The sequence below is a fragment of the Citrus sinensis genome, chromosome 9, assembly GCF_022201045.2.
Source record: "Citrus sinensis cultivar Valencia sweet orange chromosome 9, DVS_A1.0, whole genome shotgun sequence".
In the NCBI taxonomy this organism is placed as follows: domain Eukaryota; kingdom Viridiplantae; phylum Streptophyta; class Magnoliopsida; order Sapindales; family Rutaceae; genus Citrus; species Citrus sinensis.
The window spans coordinates 19,854,635-19,868,650 of record NC_068564.1 but is presented as its reverse complement, the minus strand read 5'-3'; the positions used below and the strand labels follow the sequence as shown (position 1 = coordinate 19,868,650).

At 32.0% G+C, this 14,016-nt stretch overlaps 1 protein-coding gene and 1 non-coding gene across 2 annotated transcripts; both read right to left on the bottom strand.

Annotated features, from left to right (window-relative positions):
• LOC127900194 (small nucleolar RNA Z247) lies at positions 1 to 137 on the bottom strand. The gene has a single exon (XR_008052207.1). It is a non-coding gene; the product is annotated as a small nucleolar RNA Z247 (small nucleolar RNA).
• A 3,032-nt stretch (positions 138 to 3,169) lies between these two features.
• On the bottom strand, positions 3,170 to 3,785 carry LOC127899918 (uncharacterized). The gene is made up of 2 exons (XM_052434065.1): positions 3,720 to 3,785; positions 3,170 to 3,619 (listed from the first exon to the last, which is right to left on the bottom strand). The coding sequence occupies exons 1-2, from the start codon at positions 3,762 to 3,764 to the stop codon at positions 3,170 to 3,172; spliced, it is 495 nt and encodes a 164-aa protein (XP_052290025.1). The 5' UTR covers positions 3,765 to 3,785.
• Positions 3,786 to 14,016: the final 10,231 nt, after the last annotated feature.

The following is a 14,016-nucleotide window of genomic DNA, read 5'->3' as shown; positions in this document are numbered from 1 at the left end:
GTTAACAACATTGCATAAGCCTCATTTACATTCATTTTTCCAACACCAATTTAACCAGTTATGTATGTGGCTACAGAGTTATATTCAGGTCCTAAACCAGAAAGTATGTGCAAAATCAAATCATCATCACTTAATGCACTTCCAGCAGCTGCCATATTATCAGCTATATTCTTCATCTTAATGAAATAATCAGTAACTTTCAAATCATCTTTCCTAGTTGAATTCATCATGTACCTTAGATGCAACAATTTACATTTTGACTGTGAGCCGAATTGTACCTTAATAGCCTTCCAAACCTCAAGAGAAGTTTCTAGACTGAAGACTAGACTGATGATGCCTTCACTCATTGAAGAAAGCAGCCATCCAAGAAGCATCTGATCTTGTGATTTCCAGGTGATGTACTCTGGATTCTCAACAGATCTGAGATCATCACCAACTCTTTGAGCAGTATGTGAAGGTGGAGGAGTTACTGATTCATCAATGAATTTTTCCAGTCTATTGCCACGAATCGAAGCAAGAACTTGAGATTTCCAAATCAAGTAATTCGATTGATCCAGCTTAACAGGAGTGTTAAATGAAAAGGTAACTGTGCTTGAATTAATGGCAGCATTATGAACTGTATTAGAAGTTGAGGCTAGATGTACTGAAGTCATACTGGCTCTGATACCAAGTTAAAATTGTTTTAGTGACTGTTTGGTTGATGAGAAAGTGAAAGAAAATCTGAGGAAAATAAAACTGAAGTTCAGAGAATTCTGGAATTCATTTATTCATGCTGAATCAATCTTTACAAAATGATTACATTATTGTTTATATACAAAGCTGAAGGTAACAGCACGAAATGCATTGTTAACACTGACTAACTAAATCAAAACGAATCTTCACGTGTGCTGGTAATTACATAACCTCCTGGTGCCACCTGGACAGCCATGTCATCAACCTTCAACTGAATGCTGCAGCTGCTGCAATCCTCTGCTTTATCTTTTGTTTTGCTTATTGTACAGCTAACCAGATGAGCTTCCTTAACATCCTTAACACTCTCGAAAAACTTGGCATCTTAATCTTGTCATAGAAATCCTGAAGAACGAAGAATTGAAGTTGATTGCCAGCTAACAGAAAATCACGACCCAGTTTATTGCGGATCTAACTTGGTCGCGAAAACTTGTTCATCACTGCTGTCCGATTATCGCAGCTTAAACTTGCGAAACATCTCACGATGAAGCAAGCATGAAGCAGCTTCATTTCCAGAAAATAATGGCCTGCTGAATCACGATATGAAGATGCATAAATAACAACTAAGAGTTCTTTCTTGTAATTCTCCCATGGCCTTCACATATCTTCTTACGTTATGATGATCATCTTCCCCTCTTCGCTGGCGAAGCTTTTTTCAGAAAGCCCATTTTGTGTTCTTTCATCTCTTGCCAATTTCGAAAATGGCGGCCCTTAATAGGACCGATTGCTATCATTTGTGGTTCGTAGGCTTCTGGATGCCTCGGTAGTTTTCTCATTTTAAAATCGGATGATTCTTCTGCAGACAATGAATTAGAAAGGTTGTATGAAATAAGAGTACATACTCTTTCTTAAGCATCTGCAGCCATCCCTTTATCAGGCACTGTTAATCGAATAATTAACATTGGAATAGAAAATTGATATTCATTAAAAAAAAAAATTCGAATGTCAGTCGGAATAAGTTAACACTATATGGTATTTGAGTCAGTTGAAAAAAATAATGAAAGAACATGTTAACATCCTATAGTTTTATGGTTAATTGAAAAAATAATGAAAAAACACTTTAACGTCATATATGGCTTAATAAGGCGGCTTTGTAACCAGCTATGAATAAATATCATTTTTCTTTTGATTAACAAGGCTAGCTAATTTAAGGCCTATAGAGCTACATAATTAAATAAGGAAAATTAAATATATTATCGAGAAATTTGGGAGGGCCAAGAGTGACAATGTGACATGACAATGAGAAAGAAGAAATTACAAAGGAAAGAAATTAGAGAAAAGGAAAGGAGAGTGAAACAGTGAAAGAGAAAGAAAAAATAAGAATATAAGACAGAGAAAAGAAAAGAGAAAAAGGAAAGTAATAAAAGAAGAGTTATGCTATTCGAATTCTGCGACGACAAAAATGTGGGTTCCTTTATCTGTTGCTTCAACACCACTCACCATCTTAACTCTTGTCTATTACTTTTTTTTATTTACTTTTTTGTCTATTACTTTTTTCATTTAAAAATAAAATAATTAAAAGAAAGCCACAAAAGTAACGGATGATTTTTTTTCTCAAGGAGTTTGTGTTGTTGTTCCCTCTCTCTCCATCTCTCACCTCTCATTTACTCAACGTGACCCATTTGCATTTTGGAAGGAAAAACCAGCTCCCTCTCTGTATTATTCTTGTATCTGATTCGCTTGTCCAGTTATGCTGTACACTAAGTATGGGACATATATTTGGACATATAAACTTCAAGTTCAAAGGCCTTGTATCTTCAAAAATTAACTCCCGATGTTAATCCTGCATCACTGCAAAATTTTGGACTAACCTCTCTTTGTAGGTACATATAGAGGGGAATCCAAATAAGCAGAATTATACATCATCATCACTACATATAATCTCATCCAAGATAAATCTGAATGCAAAATGATAGGCAAGGATTCTAATGCTATTACCAGTTATCACTCAGTGCTATGCCACCAATACTTGTTGGCATTCAAGTCAGATACTATCTCACCATCCACGGATATGCGCACTCAACTTTTTCTGGAGCAATTTCATCCTCACCACCTGAGGTGGCATCATCTACCATTTCCTTGTCATTGTCATCCTTAACTGATCCAACAACAGCATCTTCAAGCTGCTCTGAAGCATTATCCTCATGGATGAAACTCCATCCAGGAATATGCTTTTCGCCTTGTCTGATAACACTGCCATTTTCACAGAAACCTTGAGTGAACACATTTCTTCCGCAGCTTTCAGGAGTGATGTCAGACGACCAGTTCTGGAAACTCCCATTAGCTGTAGTTCCTGTATGTGTAACCAAAGACCCTTTACCATTGGTTGATTTATCTTGCTCGGAAAGAATTGAAAATGCGGTTTTTGAGTCATCGGCATTGTCAAGAATTTGGATTCTGGGATTTTCCTGATGAACTTGATTGTTTAATGTAGACTTCATCATATCGTTTCGATGACTTCCAAATTACCGCAATTCTTGGTGATTAGATTCGAGATCTTTTCATCATTTTCTGGCTGTTGTGTAATGGCAAGGGAATGACAAGCTTTTTCTTTATCTTCGACTTTGTTGAGGATGACCTTCTCAAAAGTAAGTGTTCTAGCTTCAGATGATTGAACCTTACATGTTGCAGCAGGCTTTCTACCTCGAGCTCGAGGACAAGATTCATTAGGAGTGGGTAATACATCAACCAAAACAGCTGATTTCCTCGGTCTGCCTCTCTTTGCTGGTTGTCCGGTTAAAGGAGTCCCATGAACTTGAACAACAGGCTCTTCCACTGCTGGTTTCCGAGATGAAATTTCAGCTTCAAGTTTATTTAGGCGACTCTTGTAATCAGCTAGTTCTGATTGCAACTGACCAATAATAGTCCAAAGCTGCATATTCTCCGCTGACTGCATCAATGCCAAATTAATGCAAATTTTTATACTAGTAAGCATGGGACAATAAGCTCACACTAATAATAAAATAACGGTTGAAGATAAGAACACATACTTGAGCTTCCCAAAGTTGTTGATGCTTCTGAGTGAGTTTTGCCATTGGTCTGATAATTCCTCTTTGAAAGGGTAGATGAAGAAGAGTCGATCGTGTCCGTTGTAGATCTGGGCTGGGCAAGAACAAGAAGCGGTCGTCGTCCGGTAACGAAGCAAATGGGGCTGGGCGAGAAAAAAAAAAAAGAAGGGGCTTGGCGAGAACAAGAAGCAGCTGCCGTCCAGGGGGAGTCTGGTAACGAAGCAAATGGAGGGGGAGTAAAAATGAGTGGAGGGGAAGTAAACTAAGGAAATGAAAATGAGTAGTTGGGGAGGGGGAGAAATGACCAGCTTTCCATTCTTTTTTTTTATTTTATTATTTCTTGTGGGTCCACGCAAGACTAAAAGAAGCAGAACTTAACGCGTAAAACGGCAATTGAACGCTGCGTTTCTGTCATCTTTTTGTCTTCTTTGAGTTTGTTTATCATTTTCCATAAAAAAAAGATAAAAGGGAGTGAAACTATGAAAGGGACGAGACATAAGAAAATAAGAAAAAGAAAAGAAGAAAGAATTAGAAGGTAGATTGGAAGTCTTGGAATTGGAATGGTTTGAATTAAATTTCAAGAATAGTAATAAGTATATAAAGTTCGAGTAGTTATATTGAAGTTTTAATAAGGCATTAGTAACCTTATTAAGAATTACGTCCTGTTTTCGAGTTTCATACATTGTACCTTTGTGTTTAACTAATAAAATTTATAAAAGTATAGCAAGTTTAATTATACATATCATTCTAACAAATTATTTGTGAAATCTTGTATTTTAGAAGACCCAAGAATCCACAAGAGCCCTAAAAAAATTGTAAGTAAATAGAACTAATTAGCAAATTACTTTTATTACAATTTAATTTAATAACATGATATGATTATTTTTATGCATATCATATGATTAATTATGTCACATATATAGTAGCGAACCACAAGGATGGTAACCTTACCGTTAAATTCACTTTGATTCCACATGATGTTTTTCACCCAGCGTTGCAGGTAATTCTCCATGTACTATTTGGCGTAGTTCAAATATGAATGTTATGTATAATATCCATTTTGTTTTAATAAGAAAACTGGGAATATATTAATAAATAATGGACATATTGCACAAGTAGTGGACCAGGTATTCACCCAAAAGGTTCTATACAAAAATAAATATGTAAATAAACAAGATGCATTCTAATTAAATCCCTAAAACAACCATTCAATTAACATGAATGAAGAAAAAGGAAGTGTCTTGGAAATCCTTAGTGACCGACACTGGAAAGGTGAACACTATCCAGCAGCCGTCAATATTGTCTCCTTTGACTCTTTGAACATTCTAATGTTTCTTTCATTCCGAGTCACGCACAAGAGGGCTGACTGCACTTCTTTGAAGATTAGTGATAGATCCAATTTCAGTAGGCTTATTAACTAAAAGTTAATTAAATAAATTAGTGAAAATAAAGTGCATAAAAGTAAAAACTTACAAAAGATTTTCATGTGGTTTGGAGTCCAAATCCCTATGTCTACGGCTCATGCTCAATTATTAAGTAATTTACTAGATTTAAAAGATTACAAGCTGTTGGGACCTTACGCATATGAGACTTCTTATTTGTAATTTCTGCCACCTTGTTATCATCTTCCTCTTCCTCCTCCTATTCCTCTTCTTAAACCTCCTCTTCTGTCTGGTAATAGGGTTTCACCCCGAAACTGAGAATAGAAGGATTTCTCGTGAGCAAATCGACTCATTGGAGAACTTGTTATAGGCGCAATCCGCTGGCTAGAATCCCTACACCTCACCCAGTATAGAGTGAGGCTTGCAGTGAAACCGATATCAAGGTTCACCACTAAGAGTGGTGGAACTAGCAATTTGCTATTGTAGTTTCCCTGTCGAGACCTACTACTAAACGAACCAATGGTCGAACCGAACTCCCCTTGTGAGTAGCCACAAGGATCTTCTATAGGCATGCCTTAGCGGAGAAACCAAAAGGAACTCTCTGGCAAAGACAGCCCTTTTCTAATTTTTTGCATGTTCCTGCAGTAGTATTCAAGTAATGACCTTTGATTTCACCTGTTTCAGCTTGCGCTTTAGAAATAGCTTCCGCACAAAATAAGAAAGGGCCCCTCCAACGCATAAATGGTTGGGAGTTCACGTTCTCATCATCTTTGGTAAAGTCAAGTCCACCACGTAGACATTCTTAGCGGATAACCCGTTTAATAGTACATCTCAACAAGGGACGGCCATACTTGTTCCGTGCTACGCGGCCAGCCTGAGGGAATGCAGGGATACCGCATAGACGGGCTCCATCGAGGGGGTAAAGCTATGAGCTGTCCATCTTGCGAGAGGTATAGGTTGCAAAGAGGGGTTGCTATTGAATCGTCTTTGAACGAATCTGCTGCACATGAATGCACAGACTAAACTGTTGGAGGAAGAGAAGTTGACAACTCCGCTCTTACAAATGCAATTGAATCAGCTCTGAGGGATTAACCGGATTGCACTGAATAGGCAGAAAGATGCCATTCACCTATGTTATATTAGGCAGAAAGATGCCATTTAGGATTTAAGATTAGGAATAGGCGTAATCGGACCTGCTTTTTATATCTCTCTCGTGGGACCCTATTCACCTCTTTGGGCTTCTATTGAATCGAAAAATAGGTTTGATTGTCTATCTTTTTTTATATAATATTAATATATATAAGGCATCCTCCAGATAATTCAAATCGAAGCAATTGGATGTCCGATTGGGGCTTATATCATTATATGACACGACCGATCACTAGAAATGCTCCACTCCACCCTTATTATATATTCCATACATCACACTAGATAGATATCACCTTCATAGAATACGATTCACTTTCAAGATGCCTTGGTGGTGAAATGGTAGACATGCGAGACTCAAAATCTCGTGCTCAAGAGCGTGGAGCTTCGAGTCCTCTTCAAGGCAGAATATTGAGAATTCTCATTGAATGAGCAATTCAATAAGAGATTTCGGATCGAATCGATATTGAATTATGAATAATTAATACTTAGCAATCAAGTGAGTAATTCTTAATATTATTTTGATTCTATTGTTGTTATTATTGGTATTTGTTAATCGGTCTTATTATTATTGTTATTGTTATTTGTTGCTACCATTATTAGTATTAGGGTGGGGCTATTTGCACTCTAAATATTTCTTTGAACACTCTATTACTTTACACACTCATGCACAAATTATAAAAGATTAAGTTTTACTTTGTACACTCTTTAAAATTTCAAAAATATCCTTACTTAAACTATTTAAATTATTTAACTTTATTTACTTAAAACACTAATAAAAATATTCAACACACCAATTTTAAGAGATTTAACATGTACTTACAACAATATAATTAACTCAAGTTGTAAAAAAAAAATTAATATAAAATTAGTTATTAATTTTTTTGTTATTTATGTTCAATATTGAATTTTACACCCAAAATAACTTGCAATGAGAATATAATAAAAAGAATTATATTCCATAGATACTAACCAAAAAAAGAAAGAAGTCATAAAGATGAAGGTGATGAGAAGAAGGGACGAAGCAGAAAAAAGAGAGGAGGAAGATGTAGAGATGAAGAATATGAGAAGAATGGTGAAAGTAAAAAAGAAAGTTCATTCATAGTACTTTTTTATTTTATTTTTAAAAAAAAATGTATCACACATACTGTATAATTAAATTTTTTTAATATTGATTTCCTTATTATTCATCTAAATGTTAAATTCAGATATTGAAAATAAAAGTTTTAGGGTTTAAAGTATGATAATTAAAAATGAATAATGAGCATGTTATATGTATGTTCAAAACAATTGTATAATATTAACTTATAAAAAAATGTCCTTAATAGTAATTTATAGTATGGGTATTTTTGTAATATATATTTTTATTAAAATTATAGTGTCTAAAATAATTTTTTGAGTGCAAATAGCCCCACCCTTAGTATTAATAATGTATTAGCGTTGGACTTATTGAGTTTGGGCTTAGGATTGTTATTGGGCCAAAGTTCTTTTTTTATGGCCAGCCCATCCAAACCCACTACCCTAGATATAAATGGGAAAAAATTTTGGATCGAGCGCTATCTCCCCTGTATGGTTGCGTTGTCGGCTAGGAGATGTTAGAGAGAGAGTAGCCAAAGTTTTTATAGATTTTTTGTCATAGAATTGCAAAAATTGTTGCGTTATTTATATCATTTCTTTGAAATTTGTGTTCTTTATTTCTTGTATAAACTTAGAATTATTGTGTTTGATCTCTATGATTAAGATTTAGGAGTTTTGAGTCTTTAGGTTAGTATATGATTTTCATGGGTATTATATGTTGAGGAATTATTGATTAAGTGAAAGCCATGATGATTAATTAAATGTGCACAATTATTTTTACAATCACTCACTTTAAAAATTATTTAAAATTATCTATTTTATGCCTTGATAAGTTATTCATATCTAGTAAAAATAGACATATTGAGGGTTGCATATAATTTTGATCCACTAGAAGATGAATTAAATTCTATTTTTAATAAATTTTTGAATTAGGCATTGAGATTCTGAAAATTTGACATTTCTACCATGTTCTAAGAAGGAAAAAAATGTTTAGACTGACCAAACTTTCTCAAAAAAATATGAAACATAAATGTACTCTTTTAAATGTCTAGTTTATCATATCTAAAGTTGGAGCCCTAATTCCTTATACTTTAATTGTTTTAAATTGATGAGTAAAGGGTCCTCAATGCTAGATTCTATATTTTAGGATTTGATAATCTTGAATTTAATTTGAAATAGATTTTAAATGAATTTGGCATTGAAATTTTTACTACCTATGTGCTTATGAGTCCATTTAAGCCCTAAAAAATGTCATCATTTTTGAGTTAGTATTTTATTTAATAAAAAAAAGTAAGGGCTAATCAGTAACTTTCTACTATTGTGAAAAAAGGAATATCAAGATATAGATGGTTATAAGATATGACTCCTTGATGAGAATGGAGTCTGTAATTATATATGCACATGATGATGTTGGCGTGAGTTCAAAATCGATGTTAAGTTACACTGATTAGTTTACGAGATTAAGCTTATTAATGTAACCTTCAAGAGGTAAGTAAACTAGACTTAACTAAGACTACAATGAACATATATATTTGTCTGATTTTTAGAAAGATCATTTTGATATATACTTTATGGAAGTTTTTGTCAAGTGTATTTGAGAATGTGTTTGAGGTAGGTTTTGGAGTAAGTATGAACATATAAATGTTTCTTATAAGTCTTCATATGAAAAAAGAAAATTATGTTTTTTAATCATAATTATAGTTTATGATTCATAAAGTTTGTTATTATGTTAAATTTTATGGATTGATGTACGAAGACCACATATGGAGCCGTAAAGTGTCATGCATGGTGTAAAGTGCCACATTTAGGATATGTACCTATGAAAATGATAGGTGAAGTTGTAACGTAATACCCAACGTTCTTAGGGAAAAAAAAAAGAAATATGAGAGGAAAATAATTCTTAAAGAATTACGAGACGAAAATAATTCTTACATGTAGAAACTTTCTTTCCTTATTAATAAAGATTGTTTTATCTCTAATTAGGATTCATAAGATAATTTTGGAAAACATTTATTCTTTCCAAAATAAATACGGTTTCCAATAATTTCCTATAAATTCATAGCTTTTGTTCCTCTTTCATAACTCTAAATTCACAACAACCTTTTTTCATAGTTGGTCATCACTCTGCTCATATCTTAGGATTCAAATTGTTGCTTAGGAGATGATTTTAATGGTTGTTAACTCTTACCCTTCCTGTGCTCTATTAGATTTCTTACCTTTGTGTTCTATTAGGAGTCTAGTTTTTTTTCATGATTTTAGAATGTTATAGGCCTTTGTGGGTGATTTATGATGTGTTTAAGTTTTATTTAGTGCATTAGTTTATTATTAAGTCTTTTTAGTTAACTCATGACACAATAAACACACTGAACAATTTTTTAACAGGATAAAGATCTTATAATAAAACGTATATTTTAAAAATGATTCTTGAGAAAAATCTTAACTTTCTATAAACTAGACATGTAGGGCTCTTTGAATAAATTTTATTTCATAAGTTTTGACCTTATTTATGATTTTATATGGATTTTCGAGACAAACACTGTTGCACTAGAAAACTATGATTAGCAGAATGACCAAATTCACAAAATTATTTGTAGTTTCAAATGAACTCAGAAAATTTTGAAATTTTAAATAGAGGATAGTAAATGTATCTAATTTCCTAGTTTTAATTTCATAATTTTTTTATTAATATAAAACTTTATGAAATATCAGAACCTATACTATTTAGTTAAGACATTGTCAGACAATTTTGAACTTGTCAAGAAACAAATAGTTTTGGAAATGTTTTTGCCATCGGATCGTCTTAAAAATTTTGGGAGAGACACCCATGGATGTTTAGAATAACTCTATATAATTTTGTGTCGTTCTGGTTAATAATTCACAAAATCAAACTTGTACGGGTATGAGTTAGAAAATTAGGATATCGGAATAAGTTGTTAATAGTTATATCTTGTATTTGTTTAAGGTATTTGAGGCTGCTGGAGGCTTAGAGATCTATTTAGATTATTGTTTTTATAAAGATAAGTAACTTCATTCCTAATATGTTGAATATGTATGATTATTTTGATTCTATTATAAGTACATGTGTTTTATAATTTTTAAAAATTAATTGATTTTCATAACAAAATTAGTTAATTTAAATGTTCTCAAATCTGAAAATTATATTATTTTATGGTTTTAACAAAATATTATAAATGTCTTTAAATGTGTGATTTGTTTTGTTAAATTATTATCTTTTATGAAATTATCCATAAAATGCTTGCAAGCCTAAATCATTATTATGATATTTATGAATCCGATATGAATGCTTTGTTCACATATTCGATTAAGATTATTTAAGAAAATTTATGTGGGGGTCGCCTCTTGAGGCTGTATAAGGCCCACCTCTCAAGGGTTAAAATGCCACGAAGCGACACATACTGTACAAAATGCCACGTGCAAGTCGTTGCATATGAAAAATAAATTTAAATATTTTGGCACATTGTCCATAACCATTCTGATTATGATTCTAATCGTATTATACAATATATATGTCCTAGACCAATGCTAGGTTTTTGTTCTAAATGTGCAAATGTTATTGTGGCTCTTATTCTTTTTTTGGCTAGGTCATTAGGAGTATAGGTAACATTGTGTGACATGAACTAACCTTTTTTTTTTATATGTATACATGTTATAAGATTTGTTTTCATGGTTAATTGTGCTTTTGATATTTTGAATCACTTATGAATTGTGTCCTTCTGTTATAATATATAATTTTTTAAAACTTATGTTTTTCAGATATGTTTCGATAAGAAAAGTAAAACTTGCAATACATTTGGTACCTAATAACTCTAGTTCATTGGGAATAGTTTTACTTTTCGAGTTGACAACTTCTCTCTCATCATTACTTTTTGCTATTGAGTAATTTGTTGAGAGGCGTGCTTATCTTTAGAGATAGAGATTTACTTTTGCTAGTTGAATATGAGAAGAATGAATTTCTATTTCCTTTAATTTTGTTTATCTTATGAACTTGTATTTGGAGAGTTTTGGAACTTTTGTTATATTTATGTTTTCGCAAGAAAATGTTTACTATTAGACTTGTGGATTTGTCGATTTGATTAATAAAATTTGAGATATTTCAGTTTGAGATTTTTGTGTAACGAATTCAAATTTGTGAGTAACCTCTTTTTTTACGTGCTCCATACATGTTAGATTTTGGGTGTTATAGTAATGAGCTTGTTACTTGCACAATAGACACTTATATTGTTACATGGAGCCTTCTGGTATATGTGGCATTTCCTTCGAGATTGATATATGTATTATGTAGAATAGGTCGCCAACAAGTGATTTAGGCTCATTATGTGATGTGATATGTGAAGTTTTACTAAGTGATGATAAAGAAGGTGCATTCCTATAATAAGAACATGAGTATTTGTAATTGATTTGCGAAATATGAAACCTTTAAATGCAAATAAGCTTGTACTCATGTCTATTTCTCTATATGAAAAAGTTAGTTTGTTTATTGAGTTTTTAGTTTGTTTATTGAGTTTTATAGTCATTATAATTTATTGCAATTTCCAAAAAATTAATAGATCTAACTCGTAATGGATTTTGGCAAAGCTGCTCTTATCACTTGGTGTCCTTAGTCTTAGAAGGACTATTGACATGTATATTTGGGACATGAAACTTTTGTGATTTATTAAGCTTAATAGATCTTTTGCTTTTGGGAGTTATTTTGTTGAACTCTAAGCTTAACAACTTTATAACAGTTTAACTTCTCTCATTATTAATATATTTGTTGCATTTTTAAGATATTCGTAGATAAAAACATGATCCTTCCATCCACAAACATATAATACATTAAACCCTAATTTGCATGTATCTGTTATTGTTCTCAGGCACTGTTGCAACACTTGATATCATCTAAGTAATTAGAAAATTACAGTACTAAAGAAAACTCAATGATATGTCGAATGAAGATGCTGACATACAAATATATAAATTGATGTTGTCATAGAATTATCAATATCCATGCAATGAAATTCCTAACAAGTAGGTTTCCTCCCTTTCCCAAAAGCAAATGCACTCGATTAACAAAGCTTCAGAATAAATAGCCTAACATAACTTTGCTTCTTTGCATAATATTCCCCACAATTTAGAAGCAACATCACAATGGCGAAACAAGTGATTTAAAATCTCCTTAGTACTTCTCCCACACGTCACACACCTTGAAGGCAAGATATGAATAAACTGTCATGGTTACTCATGCATTATGTACATTATGAAGTTTATATGTTTATATCTATATGCAAGCAGTAATTTATAATTATAAAATTCTAAGGCACGCGCAAGCTTATTATTTTCAGATTAATTACCCTGTTACTCTCAGGTTTAGGTCAGATTTTGTACAACTCAGATTACGATCATTTGAGTAAGGGGCCACAACACGTTGCTGCATATTTTACGTTTTCAGCATATGTTTATGCTTATTTGTATATATTTCATATGTATACATTTACTGTTTCGATGTGAAAAATAAAGTGACAATCCATGACAAACATCAACATCGAATGATTACAAGTCTTCTACCATATTAAGCAAAAAAAAATTACTAATGAATTGCAAAATATTTTTAAGTAGCTTATTCAAGCATCAAATATAAATCAACCAAATTTTTTTTAAAATAAATTATAGTATTTTCTTTTTTTTTTAAGCGAACTAATTCATTAAATTGAAGTATATTAAATAAATTTTATTACGTTTGATTATAACATTTGTGTATAGCGCTAATAATTATAAGAAAATGTCAGGAAAAAACATTACAATAAATAATATTATAAATTCAATTCAGATTTAAATAATAACTTTTAATTAATTTATAATTTAAAATAATATAAAATTAATTAATAATACAAATCAAATTCAATTGAAATTGAACAAAAGCATTATTAGATTTAATGTTATTCAATTCAATTTCATTTATTAATAGGATGTTGTAGTATAATTAAATTAAAATTAAGTCTTAAATTTTAAATGAACTTTTCCACGTTTCATGCTTAAACCTGTCTCTAATCCTCCTATGTTTTATTAGCCTGCGTGTCCAGAGGCGGAAAAATCATAAATATAGGATGATTTTTTTTTCAGCAATTTATAATTTTCTTTACGAGGGAAAGAGGGAGGGAAAAATCATTAGTTAGTTTGCAGTTATGCCCGCGTTATTTTAAGCAAAGTCTCCCTCTCTCCTACCTCCCTCCCTCTGTCTGTCTGTCTTCACCAAATTCACAAAACAAAACCAAATTTTAACTCTACTTTTCTTTTGGGTTTATTTGCTTTGATCCCAAACACTTGATGTCTAAAAGCACCAACCTTTCATTTTTAATTAAACGACGAATTTCGAAAAACTAACAGGTACCCATTTCATCATTCTTTTTCTTTGTCCAATTTTATCCATTTTGATCCCTTTTTTTATTGGATGCAAAATAAGTATAATGTGCCCTTCGAATGTTGTGTCATAATGTTTGTTTTTCTAATTTAATTATTTGCATATAGTTTTAACGTACTATCATTTGTCAATAATGATGGTTTATTCGGTTGCTCTGACTGTTTCTTCCATGCAAATTCTTGAATAATTAACGAACTTCTTATGTTTCCACAAGGAATTTCTTGAAATGGATGTTTAATATTTGACGAATATGTGG

Excerpts from the sequence above, each read along its gene's own strand:
- LOC127899918 (XM_052434065.1), bottom strand. The coding sequence starts at position 3,764 with ATGGCAAAACTCACTCAGAAGCATCAACAACTTTGGGAAGCTCAA. Across the intron at positions 3,620-3,719 it reads AACAACTTTGGGAAGCTCAA|TCAGCGGAGAATATGCAGCT; the intron begins GTATGTGTTCTT and ends GCATTGATGCAG.